The 24,078-nt window shown below is 40.0% G+C and overlaps 1 protein-coding gene across 25 annotated transcripts in view; it reads left to right on the top strand.

Moving 5' to 3' along the window:
• HUWE1 (HECT, UBA and WWE domain containing E3 ubiquitin protein ligase 1) overlaps window positions 1-24,078 on the top strand; it is a 154,070-nt gene that overhangs the window by 56,517 nt on the left and 73,475 nt on the right. For 21 of the 25 annotated variants that reach the window (XR_004180755.1, XR_004180758.1, XR_004180757.1 and 18 more), the window contains 13 exons: window positions 994-1,115; window positions 1,704-1,854; window positions 1,987-2,114; window positions 2,730-2,870; window positions 3,086-3,191; window positions 4,538-4,774; window positions 5,400-5,501; window positions 5,987-6,067; window positions 13,776-13,882; window positions 14,075-14,252; window positions 15,375-15,466; window positions 16,476-16,687; window positions 22,668-22,725. Coding sequence is in view for 22 of the 25 variants with exons in the window: in XM_031660829.1 (XP_031516689.1) it covers window positions 994-1,115; window positions 1,704-1,854; window positions 1,987-2,114; window positions 2,730-2,870; window positions 3,086-3,191; window positions 4,538-4,774; window positions 5,400-5,501; window positions 5,987-6,067; window positions 13,776-13,882; window positions 14,075-14,252; window positions 15,375-15,466; window positions 16,476-16,687; window positions 22,668-22,725 (1,715 nt within the window). In the remaining 3 variants the exon portion in view is untranslated. The remainder of the gene's footprint in view (window positions 1-993; window positions 1,116-1,703; window positions 1,855-1,986; window positions 2,115-2,729; window positions 2,871-3,085; window positions 3,192-4,537; window positions 4,775-5,399; window positions 5,502-5,986; window positions 6,068-13,775; window positions 13,883-14,074; window positions 14,253-15,374; window positions 15,467-16,475; window positions 16,688-22,667; window positions 22,726-24,078) is intronic. The other 4 variants (XM_009197668.4, XM_031660842.1, XM_031660837.1 and 1 more) reach the window with 3 other exon arrangements.

The following is a 24,078-nucleotide window of genomic DNA, read 5'->3' on the forward strand; positions in this document are numbered from 1 at the left end:
GCCATTGTGTCTTCCTCCTCTCTCATCCTTTCAGGGGTATCATTTTGAAGTAAGTCAGAAAATATTCAGTAGTCAATACTGTGTATTTAACTTCTTTTACTGTGGCACAGTAGAATGGAAAACACGTGGTTTTGGAATCAGTCCTGTACTCTGGCCCTGATTCTGTAGATTATTAGCTACATTTATCTTCTCAGCCTCAGCTTATTTGTTTAATATTGAGATACTGACCATAGAGGTTCGTTGGTCTAAAGATTAAATGAAAACCTAGAAAGCAATATAGCACAGAACAAGCACATAGAAGGTATAAAATGGTAACCATTGCTATTATTATTAATGTTCATTATGTTATTACTTGCCTTCTCTTTTAAACTATGAGTTCCTTGGCATGAAATTCTTGCTCTTTTATGTGTACTCATACCTAGCATGATTTCTGGCATGTGAGTGGGTGCTCAGGAAATCTTTGTTGAAAACTAAATGAATATGCCCAAATCCCATTAGTTTATGCTTCAGGGTACTGTGTCCGGTACTACCTCATTGTGGAATTCATTGAATGTGAATTACACACATTCTCAAGTTTTACTACAGTGTCACACGAATTTCTGACTTACTCTGCAATGGTCCATAAATTCTCTTCTTTACAAGTGTTTACAGTAAAAGCAGAAGCATAGGAAGAGGCTAAAATGGAAATCTTATATCCAAGGCATAATGAAGTTATATTGAGTAGTAATGTTATGAAAAATTAACTCAGAACTTTTCCTATTTCCATCCCCCAAAATTCTTTCTCGAGACTGATAATACCTTTAGTAGCGGAATCTGTCAGTTTAGTGTCTATTTAGAGCTTATCACTTGTATTTGATCCAGTCCTTCAGAATTTAATTTGGTGATGATTCTGCCCTCCATTGCTGGTTGGGAATGGAATTCTTCCCCAGAACCTATAGATACCAAAATGTTTGTCATTGGGCAGTGGCTTGACCACTGCCTTCTTGCCTAAAGTGTTTGTTTCTCCTTTTGCAGTGTATTCCAATGCCTTGCAGGAATCAGCAAACAGTATCTTGTATAATGGCTTGATAGAGGAGTTGGTAGATGTCCTTCAGATAACGGATAAGCAGCTTATGGTAAGTATTTACAGGTTGAGTAACCCTTATCTGTAACACTTGGAGCCAGAAGTGTTTTGGACTTGAGGTTTTTTTTGGGGGAGGGGGATTTGCATATACATAATGAGATATCTTGGGCATGGGACTAAGTTTAAACACGAAATTCACTGATGTTTCATATACATATTATATTCATAATCTGAAGGCAATTATATACAATATTTCAAATAGTTTTGTCCATGAGGTCAGGTGTGGAATTTTCCACTTCTGGCATGCAGGTATTCCCAAAGTTTTGGATTTGGGAATATTTCAGATTTTTGAATCAGGGATCCTGCATTAATGTTGTCTGTATATCAGGCTTATGCTTGTTTGCCTTTTGGTTTTTCCCAGAGGGTTAGAAAGAACTCCCAGTACTTCCCTCTTTGGGTATTAAACTGCAAAACTAACAAATACTAGGTTTTTCATTGTTGCTCTCAGCAGACCTCCATCCCCTCAGGCAGTTACCAGTGGAATGACTTATATTTTAAAGTTTGGATATTAGCGACTGGAACTTGGTTCAGTCGTCTTATTATATTTAACACATTATATGTTTACCTTCTAATTTAATAGGAGATTAAAGCAGCTTCTTTACGAACATTAACATCAATTGTCCACTTGGAGAGAACTCCCAAACTCAGCAGTATTATTGACTGTACTGGAACTGCCTCCTACCATGGATTTTTGCCAGTGCTTGTAAGGAACTGTATCCAGGCCATGATTGGTAAGTTTTGATGGTGATTATCTTAGGCAAGAAGAAACCTTTGCCCTCTGCCTTTGTCTTTTTTAACATCCTGCCCGCTTAACAGCAATTTTGAGCTTGTTTTTGTTCTCCCTCTCCCCACCTCCCTTGTAGATCCTTCCATGGATCCATACCCTCACCAGTTTGCCACTGCTCTCTTCTCTTTTTTATACCATCTGGCCAGCTATGATGCTGGTGGTGAAGCCTTGGTTTCCTGTGGAATGATGGAAGCCTTATTGAAGGTACCGTACGGTTTTTTTTTTTTTTTTTTTAAACTACATGGAGAAATCAACGAAGGGTATAGAGATGCAAGTTTGGGGTGTTGCACAGTGAGGGCAAATAATATAAGAAAGCTTATCCGGAAAACGTTGTACTTAACTAGAAGGCCAATTTGACTTTCTAGTTATCTCATTAACAACGTTTAAGAGCAGCTACTTCCATTATTGAGACTTTATCATAGTGTAGAATGGTCAGGAGGTCATGGGTTCTGGTTAAAACATTGCCACATGTTATCATGCCTTTACACAACCATAGGGAAAATATATGTCAAGGTACTTTGTAAATTGTATTGTAGTAGTAATAGCCTTTACTATATGCAGAACACTGAGCACCAGCTTTTTTCCCCCTAAATATCTTACTTAATCCTGCAAAGTAATTGATGTCCCCATTACCTCAGAGGTTGAGTCACAGAAGTCATAGAACTGTCATTTGGTAGGCACCAAAAATAAAACACATGCTTTCCCCCTATACTGTGCCGCCTTACTGAGGCCCCAGACTACATGTATACAAAAGAATGCAATTTTTACAACTTTGTGTCTTTATAGTTCATTGTTTTTGCCTCTTTTTCTCCCTGATAGGTCATAAAGTTTCTCGGAGATGAACAGGACCAGATAACATTTGTCACCAGAGCCGTCAGAGTGGTTGACCTTATCACCAACCTGGATATGGCAGCTTTTCAATCCCATAGTGGACTTTCTATCTTCATTTATAGACTTGAGGTATTATTATACAAGGAATACTTTGCATAGAATTTAATACTCAGAGCTGAACCTAAGGATTGTCCTGATAACCCTAAAGAGCTGTCTTACCTCTCTTCTGTTTCTAGAAATCAACTGTGTATCTGCTTGCAGTATTTTTCCATTATAATAGTCTTTAATCCCTGAAATATAAATATATACACTTGATTTTCTTACAACTTTTCTCTTGATTATAGCATGAAGTAGATTTGTGCCGAAAAGAATGTCCATTTGTGATCAAGCCAAAGATCCAGAGACCCAGTACTACACAGGAAGGAGAGGAAATGGAAACTGATATGGATGGTAATTAACAGTTATTAAGTCAGTATTTTTGTGCTTGAGATTTTTTGTCATCTCACCCCAGTTTTCATTCTTCCTCATAAATTCCAAAGTACGCAATTCACTTGAGTATATACTTTAAGCAACAAAAAATTTTTTTCTATGTAAGTGATTTGCAAATTTGTTTTTCACAAGGATAATCAGAAAAGAAAGGTACGAATTGTTTGGAGTAGAGATGGGAGGTAAAGCAGATGCTATAGCTGTGATGTTAATCTGTTTTGTTTCATCACATTATTTTCTTACGTATTTCTTACTGTCTTATTTCCACTAAAATTCAAGCTCCATGGGATCAGGATATTGTCTTTTTCACTGCTGCAGTGCCTGATAACATCCTAGGTGTTAGAAATATGCTTGGTAGAGAGAGAGAGAGACTCTAAAATGGGACCTTTTAAAACTTTACCTATTTTGTGAAGAGAAAGGAGAGGTAAAAAGGTTTTTGGGTAGGCAGAAACATCCCTGAGGCTGGCATATCACTTGAGCCCAGGGGTTCAAGGCCAGCCTGGGCAACATGGCAAAAACCCTGTCATTACGAAAAATGCAAAAGTTAGCCCGGTGGGGTGGCATGCACCTGTGGTCCCAGCTACTTGGGAGGCTGAGGTGGGAGGATCATCTGAGCCTGGGAGTTTGAGGCTGCAGTGATTTCAAAATGTAAATAGTAGTTTATCACTAATAGAGCCTTAAAAGATTTTATAAACTGTAGTAAATGATTGTGTATCTTATACTCAGTTATTCAAGTGTATAAAGTAAAAATGAATTGTCACTTACCTACCATAGCTACTAGTTTCGGTGTGGTTCTTTCCAGGCTTTTTTGTGCATATTCAAATACATGTTGATGTTAAGTATGTAGTGTTTTATAATGGGAAGATGAGATCATAAACATACTATTCATCTTGCATTGCTCATTCAGTGTTTCATAGACATTCTTCCAGATTGGAATATTGAGTATTAATCTTTTCATGCTTTTTATGTTTATTATTAATTACTCTCTTGAAAAGCTGTACCTGTTTGTATACTACCAACTAGTAGTATGTGAAATTGCACATTTTACTTACCACTCTCCCCTTCTTCCCCAATTTGGTAGGCGAGAAATATTGAAGGACTTCTGTAGGATTGTTAATTTACACACACACATATATATGTGTGTATTAATACATGCAACTAGTGATATATTTTCATTTTGGGGTTCAGCATTCCTGATCTTCATTTTTATATTCATTTCACATTAATGGAAGAAATTTTCTCAAACAAAATTTTTCTTTTTGTGGTACCTTTTATTCTAGTAAGTTTCTTTATCATAATTTGTACTTTAGTTGCAGATGTGGCTATGGAAAGCAGTCCAGGCTCATCCATCTCTATGGAGCACAGGCTGGATGTTGAATTAAGGGCATCAGGTTCCAGCAGCAGCACTAACATCTCTTCTGGCCCCAGCCCCGGTCCCAGTCCCGGCCCCGGCCCTGGCCCCGGCCCCGGCCCTGGCCCCGGCCCCGGCCCCGGCCCCGGTCCTGGTCCCGGCCCTGGCCCCGGCCCGGGCCCTGGCCCCCGTCCTGGTGCGTACACACATAGATGTGCAGTCTTTCACAGTGGTAGAGTTATTAAACTATTGAAGAAGGCGGCTTTAGTCAGAACTTAAATGGTACATTTGGAGGTTAGCATCCCATGACTACTCATGCTCCTTCACCATTCTGGTGTTCCATTTTCTTATATTAACATGTCTTTCATAGCATTTTATACTTTTCCAACAATTCGTACATTGATTATCAAAACAGCCATGTTGGAGGGCAGATAATATCCAAAATGGGAACTGAGTGAGGTAAAAAAAAGTTGAACCTTTTTACTTTGTAATTTTTCTTTTTTACTTTAGACTTTTAATTTTAGTATTGGTAAAATTAAAAGTATTAGTAATTTTTTCAATTTCAAAGCTTAATTAAGTATTCTTCCCAAGATTCAGAGACCTCACTTCGAATGTCTTCTAATTTTATTATAGTGTATTTGGGTCTGTTAAAATTTTGTTTTATGTGCTTGGAATATTGAGTATTAATCTTTTCATGCTTTTTATGTTTATTATTAATTACTCTCTTGAAAAGTGAGTAATTTTCATGCTTTTTATGTTTATTATTAATTGTGGCTTAATGGCCAACTCTGCATAATTCTTTTGTCTTTCTTCATTGCCAGGAGCCCAGTGTATTCCACAACGAGCAGCACTTCTGAAATCCATGTTGAATTTCCTCAAGAAGGCCATCCAAGACCCTGCTTTCTCAGATGGCATACGACATGGTATTTGATTCCAGATAACTTTTTTTGGAGGATATTTTACTCTCTAAAAGATTGGTTCTTGTCATACTGTTCTGGCACCTGTTGTTCTACAAGGCAGTCTTTGGTAAAGGCCATGCCATTTTCACTAGCTTTTAGTTGTTTTTTGTCACTTTTCCTAGATGTAAGGGTTGCTTAGCTATTTTCATAATGATTTACCATGTTTTCCCCCTTTTCCAGCTTTTGACTCTGTGCTTAATTCCATTTTATTACCCCTCTCTGACTCTTAGGTGTTTGTGTTCTTTTTTTTTTTTTAACCCATGTTAGAAAGCCTATTGCATGGACAAAGAACAAATAATAAAATAGTAGGAGACAACTAGGGGCCATTAGATTAGAATTAACACAGGCTTTGAGGACCACAATGTGATAATACATATCACTCAGTTATCCCCACTCCTCACACCTTTCCAAACTAATCATATTCTCCGTAATGTTCACTTTTCTCTTAGTGATGGATGGTTCTCTGCCTACCTCCCTGAAACACATCATCAGCAATGCAGAATACTATGGCCCATCACTCTTCCTCCTAGGTAAGTGGAGTTGATAGTTGGTTATAACAATTTGGGATAACCTGGCAGAGCTTTCTCTCTGTGTATTTATTTACTTACTATTTATTTATTTATTTATTTTTGAGACAGAGTCTTACTCTGTTGCCCAGACTAGAGTGTAGTGGCATAATCTCTGCTCACTGCAACCTCTGCCTCCCGGGTTCAAGCAAGTCTCCTGCCTCAGCCTCCCGAGTAGCTGGGATTAGAGGTGCCTGCCACCATGCCTGGCTAATTTTTGTGTTTTTAGTAGACAAATGTGAATAGTAAAATCCCGCAAGGAAATAAAACACAGAGAGGCCGGGCATGGAAGCTCATGCCTGTAATCCTAGCACTTTGGGAGGCCGAGGTGGGTGGATCACCTGAGGTAAGGAGTTTGAGACGAGTCTGGCCAAAATGGCAAAACCCCGTCTCTACTGTCTACCTGGACAGTAGACAAATGTCAATAGTAAAATCCTGCAAGGATATAAAACACAGAAAGGTCGGGTAGATATCTGTCTTATTGGTGATGCAATAAAGAAAGGTCAGAATTCAGTTTTAAGTAAATATCTGTTTTCTGGGTGCCAAATATACCTTCATTTGTAATAAGTAGCATTATCATACATTTGGCTTATCTGTGCTAGAATTCTTAAAACGCTAAAGGAATTAAGTTGGAGACGTGGAAATAGGGAAAATCTCCTTGTAGTAGTGAGCACTGTTTTACATTTTGGGGTGTTGGGGAGACTATTTTTGGCTACTACAACTTAGATACTTCGTTCCCCCCCTTGCTGAAGAAATTTGGGATTTTTGTTTATTAACCTTATAGCCTTTAATCTTGCACAATTCATTTATTAGTACATATTCGTTTTGTGTGTTTTTTTTGGTTTGTTTTTTGGTTTTTTTTTGAGACAGAGCCCTCACTCTGTCACCTAGGCTGGAGTGCAGTGGCGCGATCTCGGCTCACTGCAAGCTCTGCCTCCCGGGCCCACGCCATTCTCCTGCCTCAGCCTCCAGAGTAGCTGGGACTACAGGCGCCCACCACCACACCCGGAGAATTTTTTGTACTTTTAGTACAGATGGGGTTTCACCGTGTTAGCCCGGATGGTCTCAACCTCCTGACCTCGTGATCCACCTGCCTCGGCCTCTCAAAGTGCTGGGATTACAGGCGTGAGCCACTGCCCCCGGCCTTGTTTTGTTTTCTTAGGATATTCTACATAGTCTTGCCATCTGCAAATACATTTTTATTTTCTTTATGGTCTTTGTGCCTTTTTTTGGTCTTACTATGTTAGGAAAGATTTCTGATACAATGCTGGATAGAAGTGAGAATGGGCCTCTTTGCTTTGTTCCTGAATTTAGAGGGAAAGCATTTAATATTTTACCATTAAGAATGAGGTTAGCAGAGGTTTTGTGTTGAAGGTTTTGTCAATTTTATCAGGTTGAGGAAGTTTTCTTGTGGTGTAGCAACTCCACCATGCTATGGAAAAGCTCTCTGCCAAGGTTAGATTCAGATGGCAAAATTCAGACAATAGTTCTTTGGTTTTTTGTTTTGTTTTGTTTTTAAGATTTGTTTTACAGGTGGGGAAGTCTCAAGGCCAGGGGCAGGGAGAATGCCTCTCTTCTGGGAGAAAGTCCAGAACAGAGAGAAAGAGAAAAGGAAGTACACAGGCAATTTTCAATAAATGGGAAGCTTAGAAGAGGCAACAATTGCCATTGACAGGGATATTGTTTAAAAGAGGGAGGCAGCAAGAGGATATAGTGCTTAGGTGCTGGGGTAGTGGTGAGGAGCAGGTGAGCCCTATGAGGATGATGCCAGAAGTGAAGGACACAGGCAGGAAATGAGACTTAGAGCACTAAATCAAAGGTCAGTGAAGGTCCAACTTCCTTCCCTATGGTTTTCTTAATTCATCCCTGACATTTCAATCAGCATAGCAACCTCCCAGTTTTCCTATAAAATACACTTGTACTTGAGAGAGACCAGATTTGCAAAGCCAAACCTAAATAGACTAGCCATTGTTATTTTAGCTCTCTAAATGGTAGTACAGAACCTTTCACTCCAGGTGGAAGGAGATGGCTCAGGAAAGGCATAAGCGAGGTCTGAGAACCTCTTGGAGTATTTTAATAATATAGTTGGCTGTTTGAGTTTCTTTTATTTTTGTTGAACTATTCTGGATACCTTTTCTTTATTAATGATCATGCAATGGGAGGTCCCTTTAAGACACAAGCACTACCTTGAAATCCCAGTAGGTAGTTTCATGCCAATCTGTTATCGACTGTCATAGTAACTAAACTGCTTTGTCCCTCATTGAGGGCTCCTAAGGCCTGAACTGTTTGGTTAATGTCGTCTTCCAGGAGTTACAACATGTCTGGGTAACCTCTATGAGTTGAATCTGTGTTACAGAATTGGAAATACCTAAACTTGTGCCCATTACACCAAAGATTCTGATGAGGCCCAGAAGAGGTAAAAAATGCTCCCTTTTGTGGCAAGACCTGATAAAACAGCTAGACTTTCTAGTTGGATTTGAGGTGCCCTGGGCACTAAATGTCCATAATACATAGGTCAGCTTATATGGGTAGAAGGGAACAGGATCATTGAATAGAATGTATAACCCTGCTGAGCAGGAGTTGTAACACAGAAGAATCAGTAGACCAGGAGGTTGGAAGGTGAAGTTTCTAGGGAGTAAATTTATATTAGGGTGGACATTCTCAACAGGGGGGCATCATTGTATGTACTATCAGTTGGTGGCAGAGGCTGGGAAAAATATGAAATCCTTAAGGGGGAAGCTAATGAGGAAGCACCCAGTGAGGTCACGATGTCCTGCTTATAATTTCACACTCATACTCACTAAATATTCTGACTCCTTCTCCCTCACGTGTCCGACCTCTGGCTCTTTCTTCTGTGCCACTTTTAGCCACTTGTATTTCATTTGTAGTATCCCATGTAACTTCCCTCAACTCCCCTCTCTTCTTTCTCACCTCCTGCCTTACCAACCTCATGTTGTCTGTTCGGGTCTGTTTGTAGCCTATGCTAACGTCATCATGCTTATGATTGACTGCTTAACCAGAGAGTGTAGCAGGTAGTCAATATGAGTATTAAAATCCTCCAAGGGAGCAAGATACAGTTGTATAAGTGGTTGCCTGGGCTAGGGTGTCTGTTAATATTGCTGGAGGTTTAGTATGTAGGTGGCATTTTGTGTACCTAATACATAGATACGATCTGTCAGGTTGAGTGAGGGGAAGCAGGAAATACAGGTAGTGACTGGAATAGTGAAATTAGAGTGTAAATAGTGAAAGTGGAGTGTGGGCTGGCTGTCAAAGAGTTGATGGGGCAGTGGAGTTATGAAGAGTCATATGGGGGCAGTTACAAGGGCATTTACTATCTTGAGGGTGTCAGCATCAAGGTTGGGACTGTCAGTTGTGCTGAAATCATCATCTAGGATGCTTTGGTATGCTGTATAGATAGAAGCCCTAGGCTCACACTTGAGAAATTATTATAAAAGAGTTGTAGAATAATTTCAGATAGGGAAGCTGCGGACTGATTACCCCCAAACAAGTGGGATCACAGTATGGACAAAAAGGAGCCCAAGAAGTTTGGCATTGAGCTGGAGTAGTAGTATCCCAGACCCAGGCCATGAGCCAAATGAGGTATAGACAGGCCAACTAGAGCCAGAATATTCCACAAAGATATTTTCAGGCCTGTGGTGCATAGACTTTTGGCATGTCGAAATGCCAGTTTATTATGGAAATCACAGGCATTGCCATCCCATATCCTGCAATAGTCTCCCATTCAATACCTCTGTAATAAGGTGGATCCAGAACTAGCTTCCTGTCTAAGAATGTTGGTATTAGGAACTAACTTAAGATTTTTCTTTCCTCTTTGGAGGAACCATACAGTTGTGTATGTGGACCCAGGCAGAGAGACCAAGACCTTCATTTCCTACGAAGAGAGATCTCTAGTTAGCAATCCTTTAAAACCATCGTATTAGGAAAGGACTTTGGCAGAGACCTTCTGCATAGTCTTAGAGGGTGAGGGCCCTCAATTTTCTGTGGGTCCCATCCTGTTATCTACTTTCAGTCTAGGCACCTGTCCACCATGGATTGCACCAACATCAAATGAGGAGGTGTCGTTAAGTGAGAGGGATTCTGTTTGGGTATTATAGACTCATAGATGGAAAGTATCTCATTTTGAGGCTAGAAAGGGGACAAAGGAAGCACTAGTCGTGTTTTTTCAGGATGTCATATAACTAAGGCAATCGGCAAAAGAGAGATCCATTTAAGAGACCATTGTCCACTTTGTAAGTTTAAGAGAGCATTGAACAAGCCTTTATGCTTCTATTAGGCCTGCTTTCTGTGAACAGTAAAACAAATGGGCCAGGCACTGGCTCACACCTGTAATCCCAGCACTTTGGGATGCTGAGACAGGCAGATTGCTTGAGCCCAGGAGTTTGAGACCAGCCTGGGCAACATGTGAAATCCTGTCTCTAAAACAAATAAATGCTGGTGCGCTACTCAGGAAGCTGAGGTGGGAGGATCACTTAAGTACTGGAGGTTGAGGCTGCAGTGAGCTATAATTGCGCCACTGCACTCTAGCCTGGGGAACAGAGTAAGACCTTGTCTCAAAAAAAAAAAAAAAAAAAAGACAAATGGAAGCTCCAAGGTAATGCCTTGTTTTAAAAAAAGGTCCATGCCCAGACTGAATGAGCGGTAACATGCATACCCTGGTCAGAGTCGGTGTTACCAGAAGCCCAGAGGGAACTAACTGAGGCCTATAATGGTGGTGTTGGCAGTGGTTTGGCAGGAAGGATAAGCCAAGAATAGGTCTGTATAACAATCAGTTGTGAGGGCGTAGCGATTTGTGCCAGCAGATTGGGGGCAGTGGCCCAAAAAAATTGATTTGCCAGTGAGAAAAGGAGTGTTCACGTCTGGTATGGTGAGCCCCCATTGGTGTTGATGCCAATGGCAAGACAGGGCACAAAGAACATTGGGAGGCTAGGGTTTGAGTAGGGCTAGTGGCATGGGGATGCAGTGGCGTTTGGGCCCAGGGATTGTGATGACCTGCCTGCCTTTACTCCTTTGTAACCTTGACTTTCCAAACTCTCTTGGATTCATTTTCAGTTCTATTGAAGTCCATCTGTGGGTAATTTTTAAGGTGTTAGACTTCTCTTTCAGAAATTGGTGGCTGCTTTCTTCATTGTATTCTAATGCTACGTTATTGTAGATAACTGTGGTGTCAGACTGGTTCTTGTTCTTATCTGTGTGTATTTCCTGCTTCTTCTTCTTTTTTTTTTTTTTTTTTCTATTTCTCTGATTTCTTTTTACTTTCTCCTGGAAACCCTAATTACCTTTTTTCCCTTTTTTAGTTGATTGGTTCCACACTGAGCTGATTGCTCTGTGCGTGTATATACCCTTTAACTCTAATTCTTGGTTATCAGTGTTTTTATGTAGGGGTCCCAGTGCACAGTGTCGTTGCGACCTCTTTTTTTTTTTTTTTTGAGACGGAGTCTCGCTCTGTCACCCAGGCTGGAGTGCAGTGGCCGGATCTCGGATCACTGCAAGCTCCGCCTCCTGGATTCACACCATTCTCCTGCCTCAGCCTCCCGAGTAGCTGGGACTACAGGCGCCCGCCACCTCGCCCGGCTAGTTTTTTTGTATTTTTTAGTAGAGACGGGGTTTCACTGTGTTAGCCAGGATGATCTCGATCTCCTGACCTCGTGATCCGCCCGTCTCGGCCTCCCAAAGTGCTGGGATTACAGGCGACCTCTTAATAAAATAACAGGTTTGTTGTCTTAGTAATTGCTTGTAGAACACTAATTTTAATTTTTAAATACTCAATTTTAGTGGCTCTATAGAATTCATACATTTCTACAAATGTAAGTCAATCGAGGGGAGTGTCATATACCAATAGGAACCCCAAAAAGGACTTAAATTTTTCAGAATTTTATAGCCCATGAGGGAATCCCAAAGGCCATTGGAAACTGTTGGTCCCCGGTAATTACTATATATCTGCCATTCCCCTAGCATTTGGGATAAAGGAGAGATGCTATATTCACCAACTTGAATAGAAAATCCTCTGGTTTCTTTTAGATCTTAGGCATTACCATAAACAAGTTTGTTCTATATACATGGTTTATGGGTGTTGTATGTATATTCCTCTTTGTCAGATTTTTAAATCAAAGTTATTGTAGTTATTGTAGTCTTATGAGTTGGGAAGCCTTGTCTTAATTATTCCTGGAAGGTTTAATAAAACTTTTGGCTTGGTGCCTCTCTATTACCTGGATTTTTTTTTTTTTTTTTTTTTTAACTTTTAAAAATTCTAGAACGGGCGCGGTGGCTCACACCTGTAATCCCAGTACTTTGGGAGACGGAGGCAGGCAGATCGCCTGAGGTTAGGAGTTCAAAACCAGCTGGCCAATCTGGTAAAAACCCCATCTCTACTAAAAATGAAAAAATTAGCCAGGCGTGATGGGCGCCTGTAATCCCAACTATTCAGGTGGCTGAGGCCGGAGAATCGCTTGAACCTAGGAGGTGGAGGCTGCAGTGAGTTGAGATTGTGCCACTGCACTCAAGCCTGGGCGACAGAGTGAGACTCCGTCTCAATAAAAAAGAAAAAATTCTTGTTATTGGTCTAATCTGCTCTGCTGTCACTTCCTGAGATTTGATTTTTATGACATTTTCTTATTAAACTATACATTTCACTTGTTGGCATACACTTTGTAGAATATATTTTTCTGTATCTAGTTAAATCTCCTTTCTCATTCCTCACGTATATTACTGCTCTTTTTTCTAATTTATATTATTTCACTTGTTGGCATATGCTTTGTAGAATAAACTTTTTTTTTCTGTATCTAGTTAAATCTCCTTTCTCATTCCAAATCTATATTACTGCTCTTTTTTCTAATTTATATTGTTGCTTTTATTTTCCATAGGTTTATAAGCTTTTCCAGTGTCTTCACAAAGCTAGATATTGGCTTTGTTTATCTTTTTTCCTTTTGGTTTCGGTGAATTCTTTTTTCTGTTAATTCTTCATAGCTTGTTTGGTTACTTTTTAATAAATGCCTTAATGCTGTACTATTTCCTCTTGAGTAGAGTTTTTCCCATGTTCCAGAAGCTTTGGTAGTTATTACTGCAATTTCTAAATATTATAATGTCAAAAACTGGTCAGATTAATACTCAAGGACTCTCACATTGCTGATGATAGTTTAAAATTGTTGTACGAGGCAGTTTATCTATTTTCATCAGTTAAGCTTGCATTTGCTTTAACCCAGCAAACCTACATCATAGATTTTTTTTCCTGTTAAAAGCAGACAAAAACGGGTATGTGTTTAGGTTTATCATTTTCACAATTGAGGAGTGATTTCTATACATGTGGTACATGCGTTTAGTGGAATAGTAGGCAGCCATTCAAAATGAATGGGTCATTGTATCGGGAGAGTACATTATACAGTATAACAATTGTGGGGAAAAGCAAGATATATAAAACAGTGTAACCTCATTTATGTAAAAATATGCCCATAAAAATCCTGGAAGTGTAGTCACTAGATTCTTTATAGTGATGAATCTCTGATGGAACAGTATTACAATCTTTAATTTCATAGTAAGCACAAGGGTTTAAATTGCTATACATTGAGAGTGTATTTTTTTTTTAAGCTTTTGGTGTTTTGTTTTCAATTCCTGTGAGGAATCTCTCAGTTTTCCATATTTTCTCATCTTTTTTTAGCTACTGAAGTGGTGACTGTGTTTGTATTTCAAGAACCATCACTGCTCTCCTCACTCCAGGACAATGGATTGACAGATGTCATGCTGCATGCACTGCTTATCAAAGATGTAAGTCTTTTCTGCTACTCGGTAAAGAATGTCTTAGGGAGTTAAAATCCTCTCTCTTCTGTGTGTAGTGTTGAATCTAATGGGGACCTGGTTGTCAAAATTCCTTCCGTCTCAGCTTGATACGCATGGCCGGATTTTCCTAGCATCTACACTCTTTTAGATGCATTCAAGTTCACTTTGTTTTCTCTCTAGGTTCCTGCTACCCGTGAAGTCCTTGGCTCCCTCCCAAATGTATTCAGTGCACTCTGCTTGAATGCCCGAGGTCTTCAGTCTTTTGTTCAGTGTCAGCCTTTTGAACGCCTCTTCAAAGTTCTTCTGTCTCCAGATTACCTCCCAGCCATGCGGAGGAGGAGAAGTTCTGATCCCCTTGGTAAGTTGTTAAGATTTATTTTATAGTAGAAAATTGATTTAGTTTGCAAGGAAACTCTTCCTTGATCTCTCTCATCATTTTACTGATTAGGTTTGCTAAGTTTAATGGGGATTATCATCATACATTCTATTATAATTCGGAAGGAATACTTCCATCTTTAGCTTCTCTGCTCATAATATTTCCATGCTTCTCAACAGTTCACCATTGCATTGTCATGGTACTGGTAGAAAACAGGTATTAAGAAGCAGTGGTAGATTTCCAGGTTCACCATCTAGTCTGCAGCAATGAGAAATATGGAGTCCTGAGGTGTTCATCTGGTAATCTGGTGTTCTAATGTCCAACTCTCTAAGATAACGACACATGGATAGTTTTTTTTACTCAGTATACTTGAGACCAGATCATTGAGAGATTATTAGCAAGAAGGTAGGGCTCCAGAAAGATTACAGTTTTCAAAAATGTGCTTTGTACTTTTCAGCCACTGCTGTAGCATTTAGACACTATCATTCTTAACTGGAGCAGCCAGAGGGTTAATGGTTTGTACATCTTTCTTCTCTCTCACTCTGTAATACTAGTTTAGATCTTGACAGCAGAGATTGCCAGAGTAGAGTGCAGCATACATAGTTACTTTAAAATAGTTTACTAAACTGATTCCTTCCTTTTCCCCCGTAATTTGGGGGATAGGGGCTGGGTGTAAATTCTTTAAAGAAGCTGTGGCATTAGAAAATCACAACCAAAAAAAAAAAAAAATAGAAAAAGAAAAATCACAACAGCCTGGCCTGGCACGGTGGCACACACCTAGCACTTTGGGAGGCCAAGGTGGGCAAATTACTTGAGCACAGGAGTTTGAGACCAGCCTGGGCAACATGGCCAAATCCCATCTCTACAAAAAATACAAAAATTTCTTCAGGCATGGTGGCGCACACCTGTAGTCCCAGCTACTTGGAGGACAGGTGGGAGGATCGCTTGAGTCCAGGAGATCTACAGCCTGGGTGACATAAAGTCTTTTAAGAAAATCATAACCAGGCTCAGTTTTTTCTTTCCACCTTATGTTGGTACAGAAAAGAGCCCAAGCTCTATTTTCTTCAGTCTTTCTAATTCTAACAGTTCATTTTTTGCCTTAAGGGGATACTGCATCCAACCTGGGGAGTGCTGTCGATGAGCTCATGAGACATCAGCCCACCCTTAAAACAGATGCAACGACTGCCATCATCAAGGTAGAAAGTGATAAGGATGTGATCATGAGCATGAGAGAGCAGAGAAGGGGAAGGTTTTAGAAGATTTGGCCTACTGGATGTCATTAGGATTCTTGGGCTATAGCTATAAGAGCATTATGTCTGCCTCATTGTTTCCATGTCCTTAGGTTGGTCCTTTATAAAAAAAAAAAAAGGTTGTCATTTTAGTTCATCTTAGAAAGAAGTCTCTGTTAAAAGTTTTTTAGCCTGGGTGCAGTGGCTCACGCCTGTAATCCTGACACTTTGGGAGGCTGAGGCTGATGGATCGCTTGAGGCCAGGAGTTTGAGACCAGCCTGGACAACATGGTGAAGCCCCGTTTCTATGAAAAATATAAAATTTAGCCGGGTGTGGTGGCGTGTGCCTGTAGTCCCAGCGACTCTGGAGGTTGAGACAGGAGAATCACTTAAACTCGGGAGGAGGAGGTTGTAGCGAGCTGAGATCATGCCACTGCAAGACTCTGTCTCAAAAAAAAAAAAAAAAAAGTTTTTTAGGTCGAGAATTGTTTTCCTTAAAAAATTTTTTCCATTTAATGTAAACCTCTATATAATGATTTCTTTTATGTATTATATGGACAAGCAGACATGGCTTAGATTAAGTTTGTAAAATGTATTGCCCTTTCTAGTCTCTGTTTGTTGATCCCTGTGGCTGCCCCCTACCCCGCCTTATTGGCTCTGCCAGTTTCCTTTTAGAATTGTTACTGAAACTATTATATAAGTTCCTGGTGCTTGGTGAATTGGGAGAGGGAGTCAGATTTGTCAGTCGCTTATACAGCCCTGTGACCCTCAACAAATTACTTAAGTTTGCAGCACATCTCTTCCCTTGTTTATAAAATGGAATTAATGACCATATTCTGGGAATGGTGTATATAACATGTATATGAAGTGTTTGGGCAAATATACAACACATAGAAAATGCTCTAAATATGTTATCTGTCTCCTCCTCCCCATTCCATGATTACTAATAAGTAATCTTATTTCCTGTGCCTTTCAGTTACTTGAAGAAATCTGTAATCTTGGAAGGGACCCCAAATACATCTGTCAGAAGCCATCAATCCAGAAGGCAGATGGCACTGCCACTGCTCCTCCCCCAAGGTCTAATCATGCTGCAGAAGAAGCCTCTAGTGAGGATGAGGAGGAAGAGGAAGTACAGGCCATGCAGAGCTTTAATTCTACCCAGCAAAATGAAAGTGAACCTAATCAGCAGTAAGTGTTTACAAAACAGATCCTCTAGCCGTGTAATCTTGGGCATGTTGTCACCTCTCTAAGTCTTAGTGAACACTTTCATCTATAAAACACAAGAGAGTTGTATTAGATCATTTTAAAGTTCTTGCTGGTTCTAAGAGTGTATTAGTTTTTCCTTTTTTGACCCTTGTGTGTTATTTGTGCTTTGGTATTTAATTGTATTAGTTGCCTTAGGAAGTGATCTTTTTTTAAAAAAAAATTTATTTATTTTTAATTTTTATTTATTTATTTTTTTGAGACAGAGTTTTGCTTTTGTTGCCCAAGCTGGAGTGCAATGATGTGGTCTCGGCTCATTGCAACCTCCACCTCCCGGGCTCAAGCAATTCTCCTGCCTCAGCCTCCCAAGTAGCTGGGATTATAGACACCCACCACCACACTCGGCCAATTTTTGTATTTTTAGTAGAGATGGGGTTTCATCAGCCTGTTGACCAGGCTGATCTCGAACTCCCCATCTCAGGTGATCTACCCATCTTGGCTTCCCAAAGTGTTGGGATTACAGGCGTGAGCCACTGCACCCAGCCAGGAAGTGCTCATTCTTTTTTTTTGAGACGGAGTCTTGCTCTGTCGCCCAGGCTGGAGTGCAGTGGTGGGATCTCAGCTCACTGCAAGCTCCGCCTCCCGGGTTTACACCATTCTCCTGCCTCAGCCTCCTGAGTAGCTGGGACTACAGGCGCCTGCCACCGCTCCCAGCTGGTTATTTTGTATTTCTTAGTAGAGACGGGGTTTCACCATGTTAGCCAGGATGGTCTCGATCTTCTGACCTTGTGATCCACCCATCTCGGCCTCCCAAAGTGCTGGGATTACAGGCTTGAGCCACCGCGCCCGGCCTGAAGTGCTCATTCTTAAAAGCTGTTGATGAAATTGAATCAGAATTTGGTCTATCAAGTTAATGGACTTTGCACAGAGACCTTATTTTCCCTTTGTTGATTTAATATTCCACATCATTGACTGCTTGATTTTTTTCAGGCACGTGTGAAACACATTGTACTTTTGAAGCCTGTCTCCTAAGAAGTCCTTAAGGGGTGTGTGAGGATTTGTTGTTGCTTGTTGTTTTTTTAATTTTTGTTCATTTTGTTACTATTTGTTCGTTCCAGATTAATTGGAAGGCTTTGGAATTTACTGTATGACTGTAAACAGTCAAGAATTGAGTTCTTAGATGGAAGCAGGGAGTTTGCTTAAAGGCTGCTGACTGTTAGGAGGTAGTCCACCAGGCTCTTTGAGCAGTATTCACATACCGGGGATGAACTGTAACTCTATACCTGTAACTTTTAATCACCTGCATGCTGAAAATGGGATTGATCCTTCTGGACAGTCATGTACTCACTCATTCAATAAGTACTCTTTTATTGTGTAGGTAAGTCATTCTGAGAAAAGCTTGAGCATTTTAGGCACAGATATGAATGCATTTGAGCTGGTCCTGAATGGTACCTTGGAACTTAAAATTTAAGGTGGAGTAGACAACAGGAGCAAAGGCCTAGAATCCAAAACTGGTATGTCCTCTTGGAACTCTAAATAGTAATGAGCCTGTGGGTATCAAGTGTTTTAAGGAGAGGCATTAACTACTAAGTATATTACTTTGTGGAACACATACCTTAGCCTCTCTGAGAAGGCAAACCTACCTTCATTCTAGCAGTACCTTTTGTTCTCTTTTAAGTGTTCTTTTTCTAGAAGAGGAGGACACCCTGGAAGAAAGCATGACATTTTTTTGTAGACGAGTCTTAGTGCTTCCTTTGTCACACCCTTGAATGTCAGTGACCCTACTGGAGTGGGGTTCCTTTTCCTGGCTACAAATAAGGGAAAATTTTAAGACATAGGTGGTAGTGGTTTTAAGTCAAGCTTATATATATTCATCTGCATGTGACTTCCCTACCTGGACATTTTCCAGATGCCTTACGTCTGATGTGCCCAGATTTCAAGCTGTCGCAGTTAATCAGCATTTTCTTCACTACCCTCATTTGTTTACCCTCCTTTCCTTTCTCAGGATATCATGTATCACTGTGTTCTATCCACAGCCATCCCCATTCCCATATCACCTCCTTTTCCATCCACCAGATTTCTGTAAGGCCAGTTCAAATGTCTTATTCTTGAAGGAGTTTTTTTTTTTTTTTTTTTAAACTTCCAAATGAGAAGTCAATCTTGTGTTCTCCCAACAGTTTTGTTAAAATTATTCATACATGTTAATGGTTTTCCTCACTCACCTATAAGCTCCTCAAGAGTAAGACATTGCCTCATTCACCAGTATATCCCTATCACTTTGTATAATAGTAGGTAGTCAGTAAGTTTGTTTATTGAAATGAATAAAGAGCCTTAAATTAAGGATTCCTGAAGTCTTAAATGCTTGGAGAGCTAGGCCTAATGAGACGTGAATGAAAATGAAGAGAAATTAGAAATATAAACCCAGTAGCATTAATATTCTACCATAGTGATATTTATATGTAACTTCTAAGATGCAGAGGACTCTAGTAGTTACTGTACCCTAGTATATTTATATGTAACTTGTAAGATGCAGAGGACTCTAGTAGTTACTGTACCCTAGTATCAGTAGTTTTCTACATTCTGAATGCTCATCACTACCTCATTTGCGTGATCCAAGAGTCTCACAGATGTTGACACATGTATTTTTTCACTTCTACCATCTTCGGAAGCCTAGATTGGGTCACTAAGTAAATTATTAGGGCAGGAAGAAAAAGCAAGAGACTGTCTAAACTCAGCTTCATTTTGAAAACCACAATATATTAATAGCAAAAGTTCTTTTTATCTTCTATCCCAGGCAGTTGTTATGGGGGAATTTTGTACTTTCTCACAATATGGTGAAAGGGCTTAGAAAAATTGGGAATATGTGTCACGCTTCTCCCCATAAGTCTTGTCCGTCCCTTCCTCTAAATTCAAAGTTCCTCAGTGGAACTTCCGAATTTCTGTTTCCCATGCTCTCATGTTTTCCAATGCCTTACCCACACGTAAAATGATTAACTCTTATCTTTATTTTATTTTATTTATTTATTTATTTATTTTGAGATAGAGTCTCACTACATCACCCAGGCTGGAGTGCAGTGGCACGAGCTCAGCTCACTGCAACCTCCGCCTCCCGACTTCAAGCAGTTCTCGTGCCTTAGCCTCCTGAGTAGCTGGGATTACAGACACGTGCCACCATGCCTGGCTAATTTTCGTATTTTTAGTAGAGCTGGGGTTTTGCCATGTTGGCCTCAAACTCCTGGCCTCATGTGATCCACCCACTTCAGCCTCACAAAGTGCTGGGATTGCAGGTGTGTGCCGCCGCACCTGGCCAATTTAACAGCAGTTTAAATTCAGGTATGATTTCCATACAGATTCTGCATTTCCAGTTTCCCTGCCCAAAATTGAGGCAATTTCCCTGTCCCAAAATCTTACTTCTGTCATATTATTATGTCTATTCCAGAATATGTTTAAATAAAATGATCATATAAAGTCTTATGTGTATATTATATCTGACGTATATATCTTCTTATATCTAGCTTCTTTGTTCGATGTGTTTTGGAGGTTCATCCGTGTTATTGCATCTGTCAGCAACTTGTTAATTTTCATTGCTGAGTAGTATTCTGTTGTGTGATAATTGTGTAGTGATTATCCATTTTCCAGTTGATGGACTTAGGTTTCTGGGTTTTTTCGAGGCTTAGACAGTACCCTTTCCTTTTTTTTTTTTTTTGTTTTTGTTTTTGTTTTTGTTTTAAACAAAAAATCAGCAGCTAGTATTTGCAAATGGCGTTTGTATTTACTCTTGAAACACATGGTTTTGTGCTGGAGATCTGGAGTATGGAAACTTAGGCACTATAGTCTACCCCCAATACATAGGGTGCCTTTCTACATTCACTCATTCACCACAAGTAGTTCTAAATACCTGTCTTTTGCTCGCTTTCTTCTGCCTTCTAAATTGTTTGATCTCAGAAAAGCTGATATTGCTAGGGATGAATATACTTGCCAGTAAGTAACCAGGGTTTGTAGTTGTTGCATCACGGTTCACTTTGTGGTTGATTCCATTAGTGTGCCTAGCTTACCACCCACCACTCATGAGCAACTTGAAAGAAATGGGCTATATAAAGTCTTTGTGATCGTTAGAACTCGAATAGCAATTGTTTGGACTTTAAAGGTAATGAGTCCAGAGACGCAGTTGTTCCCTGAAATGTGGTCCACTGGGAGGGCTCCTTCATCAGAGTGAGCTGTCTCCTCAAAAGCTGGAGGAAGCACCTGACCACGCCCCCACCCCGAAAAACCCCATGTACATCATACTATGACACTAAATTGAAATCCTTTACTTTCTGGGCATGGGCTGGGGTTCCACCATCATAAATACAGAAAATTGACCAGAGTTTGGCAATGTGTATTTGGGGAAAGAGAGAGAAACAGGAAGTTTAGGACTTTTAAATTGAGTCCTGTTGGAAAGAGTTGATCATTTTGATTATTCCTGTATGGCTTCTTGGGCCTGAGAGCCAAAAGATGAGGGTAAGGAGAAAAGTGGTACTGAACAAATTTATTCCTGGAATTATATTAAGAACCACTATTGGTTTGCTTTCTCTCTGTTCTTCTCCCCAGTTTCCATGTAGCAAATAAAGGGGGTATATAGGTCTCATTTGATTTTACTACTTAGGCTCTTTGCCATCATATCTGGCTTCTTCAAAGGGTTTGGTGTCTCTGGGCTGGATCCACACTTGCACTCCTTATTGATAGAGGTGGATCTATAGGTAATTGATATAAGTAACATGGAATGCTGCAGTGGTTCTGAGGAGGAAATTAAGGTTTTGTGGTCTTCTCATGGAATCATTTCAATCTTGCCTTATAGGTATACTCCTTTTCTACAAAGTTCTTCCCCACATTTTTCATTGAGGAGGTTCACAACATCCTACCCAAACCCTGGTTCTGGGTATTTTTGTCACTGAAGTCATTCATAATGCCTCTCCACTCTCTGCTGTTCTAAATTCTGCTGCCAAATGTTCTTGTGCCTGGCAAATCTTTGTTTACATTTTGTCTTGCTTAGAGATGAGAACTACTAGCTTCTTGCCAACTTTCTTGTCTTCTTCCTCTACCTCTCCCTCTGTCTCTGCCCCATCCCACTCTCCTGCACCCTGCCTAAATCTGTTTCAAGGGCCTGTGTCCAAAATGCTCCATTTTCTAAAGTATTTGTTCCTTCCTGGGGTTTATCTTAGAGGTAATATTTTGTTTCATCACAATATACTATATGTGTAGTTTTTTACATTGAGCTGCATTTTCTGCAGCTATGGTATGTTGTAGCCTTCTCATCTGCTGTGCAGTATTGAAGCAACTGAAAAGACAAAAGACCTGATCAGTTTTTCGATAGTTCAGGAACTGTCATGTGCAAATACCAATTGTTAGGCCAAGGAGGCCTCAGGTGTATGAATCTTTGAACAAAATTAAATTCTATTTCCTATTCTCCATAACTTTAAACGTGATGCAAAAACATCATATGATGTTTAAGTGTCTCTTTGTCTAGCCTCTTTCTTCAAGCAGATGTTGAGTCTTTTAATTGAACTTATTTTAAATGTTTTCATATGGATAAATTTCTCCAACAGTACTTTGCCAAAGATAGGATAGTTTCTCTTGTGATGTATACAAATGTTGAGTTTTTAAAGGCTTGGTTTTCCCCTTTATGCTTTCAACCTTAGTCAGGCTAGGAAAGGTAGATTCAGGATTGATTTCAGCTGTTCTTTTCCTGTGGTATATGAGTCTAAAGGCTCATCTCTACCCCATAAGCCTGGGAAGTAAAGGCTGCAGTGAGCCGTGATTGTGCCACTGCACTCCAGCCTGGGTGGCAGCAAGACCCTGTCTCAAAAAAAATGAGCAAATAAATAAATAGAAAAAGACCTAGAATTTTATACAGTACCTCTTCCTCTGTTCTCTTAATATTGGTATTGTGAATTTCTGTGTAACTCACTCTTTTCTCCCCTAACAGGGTTGTTGGTACAGAGGAACGTATTCCTATTCCCCTCATGGATTACATCCTTAATGTGGTAAGATTCAACACAGGGCAAACTGAGTAAAGGTGTATGTATGCTTTTCTGGAAAATGTGTAGTGTTACCAGAGTCCAGTAATTACCGTATTCATTTTATTTGGAATCCAATTAAGAGGAGAAAGATGTGCCATCCTTTTGTTTTTGTTCTAGACTGGTTTGCCAGAAATTAGCCAACATGACCCCCATTATTTTTTATTCCGGATTTTTTTGTTCACTGTTACCATTCTTCATTAGAATCCAGACAGGATTCTGTAACAGGTTTTGTTTTGCCAGTCTGGTACGGGCTGATCATCCCAAATCCAAAATGCTCCAAAATTTGAACCTTTTTGAGTACCAGCATAACACTGAAAGGAAATGCTCACTGGAGCATTTTCAGCCTGAACCATATAATGCAAATATTCAAAAATAAAAAATCTGGCCTGTAATCCCAGCACTTTGGGAGGCCGAGACGGGCGGATCACGAGGTCAGGAGATCGAGACCATCCTGGCTAACACAGTGAAACCCCGTCTCTACTAAAAAAAATACAAAACACTAGCCGGGCGAGGTGGCGGGCACCTGTAGTCCAGCTACTCGGGAGGCTGAGGCAGGAGAATGGCGTGAACCCGGGAGGCGGAGCTTGCAGTGAGCTGAGATCCAGCCACTGCATTCCAGCCTGGGCCACAGAGCGAGACTCCGTCTCAAAAAAAAAAAAAAAAAAAAAAATTAAATTAAAAAAATAAAAAATCTGAAACATTCATGGTGCCCAAGCATTTTGAATATGAGATATACAACCTGTAACATGTTTTCCAAACGTGTCCAACATATATTTTCCCCTTTTTTTCTCCATTACTTCCGGAGTATCTCACCAGAAAAGTGAAGAGTTTGAATTTTCCCAGAATTGTTTACCAATAAGGGAGAGACCTCTTAGCATTTGTTTTAGCCTACTAATCACTTCCAAGACTTCCAGAGATAGTTTCTCTTGTGCCTGTGTGTTTATTGCCCACATTTTACTTTTTTACTCTTAAAAAAATTCTGTTTGAAAGAGACTCTTCCAGAGATCAGCATTTCATTTGCATTATAAGCACATTTGGGGGAAATTTTCCATGATGTTTGCCTGCAGGAGAAAGGCAGGCAAGGAGCACTAAATAGCAAATTAAGAGATTAGACATGATTGTACCACTAATTCATAATGTGGCCCTGAGCAAGTCACTTAACTTCTCTGTTATCTCAAATTATCTGACTCTTGGTGTGCTTGAAAATGTAGATTGGGCAGAAATCGTAGATATTCTTTACTTCCTGGATGTTTTAGAGTCCATATCATACATCTGGTTTATCTGAGGTTTTGATACTCTAGAAAACACTGATATCAT

The sequence above is a fragment of the Papio anubis genome, chromosome X (genome assembly GCF_008728515.1).
Source record: "Papio anubis isolate 15944 chromosome X, Panubis1.0, whole genome shotgun sequence".
In the NCBI taxonomy this organism is placed as follows: domain Eukaryota; kingdom Metazoa; phylum Chordata; class Mammalia; order Primates; family Cercopithecidae; genus Papio; species Papio anubis.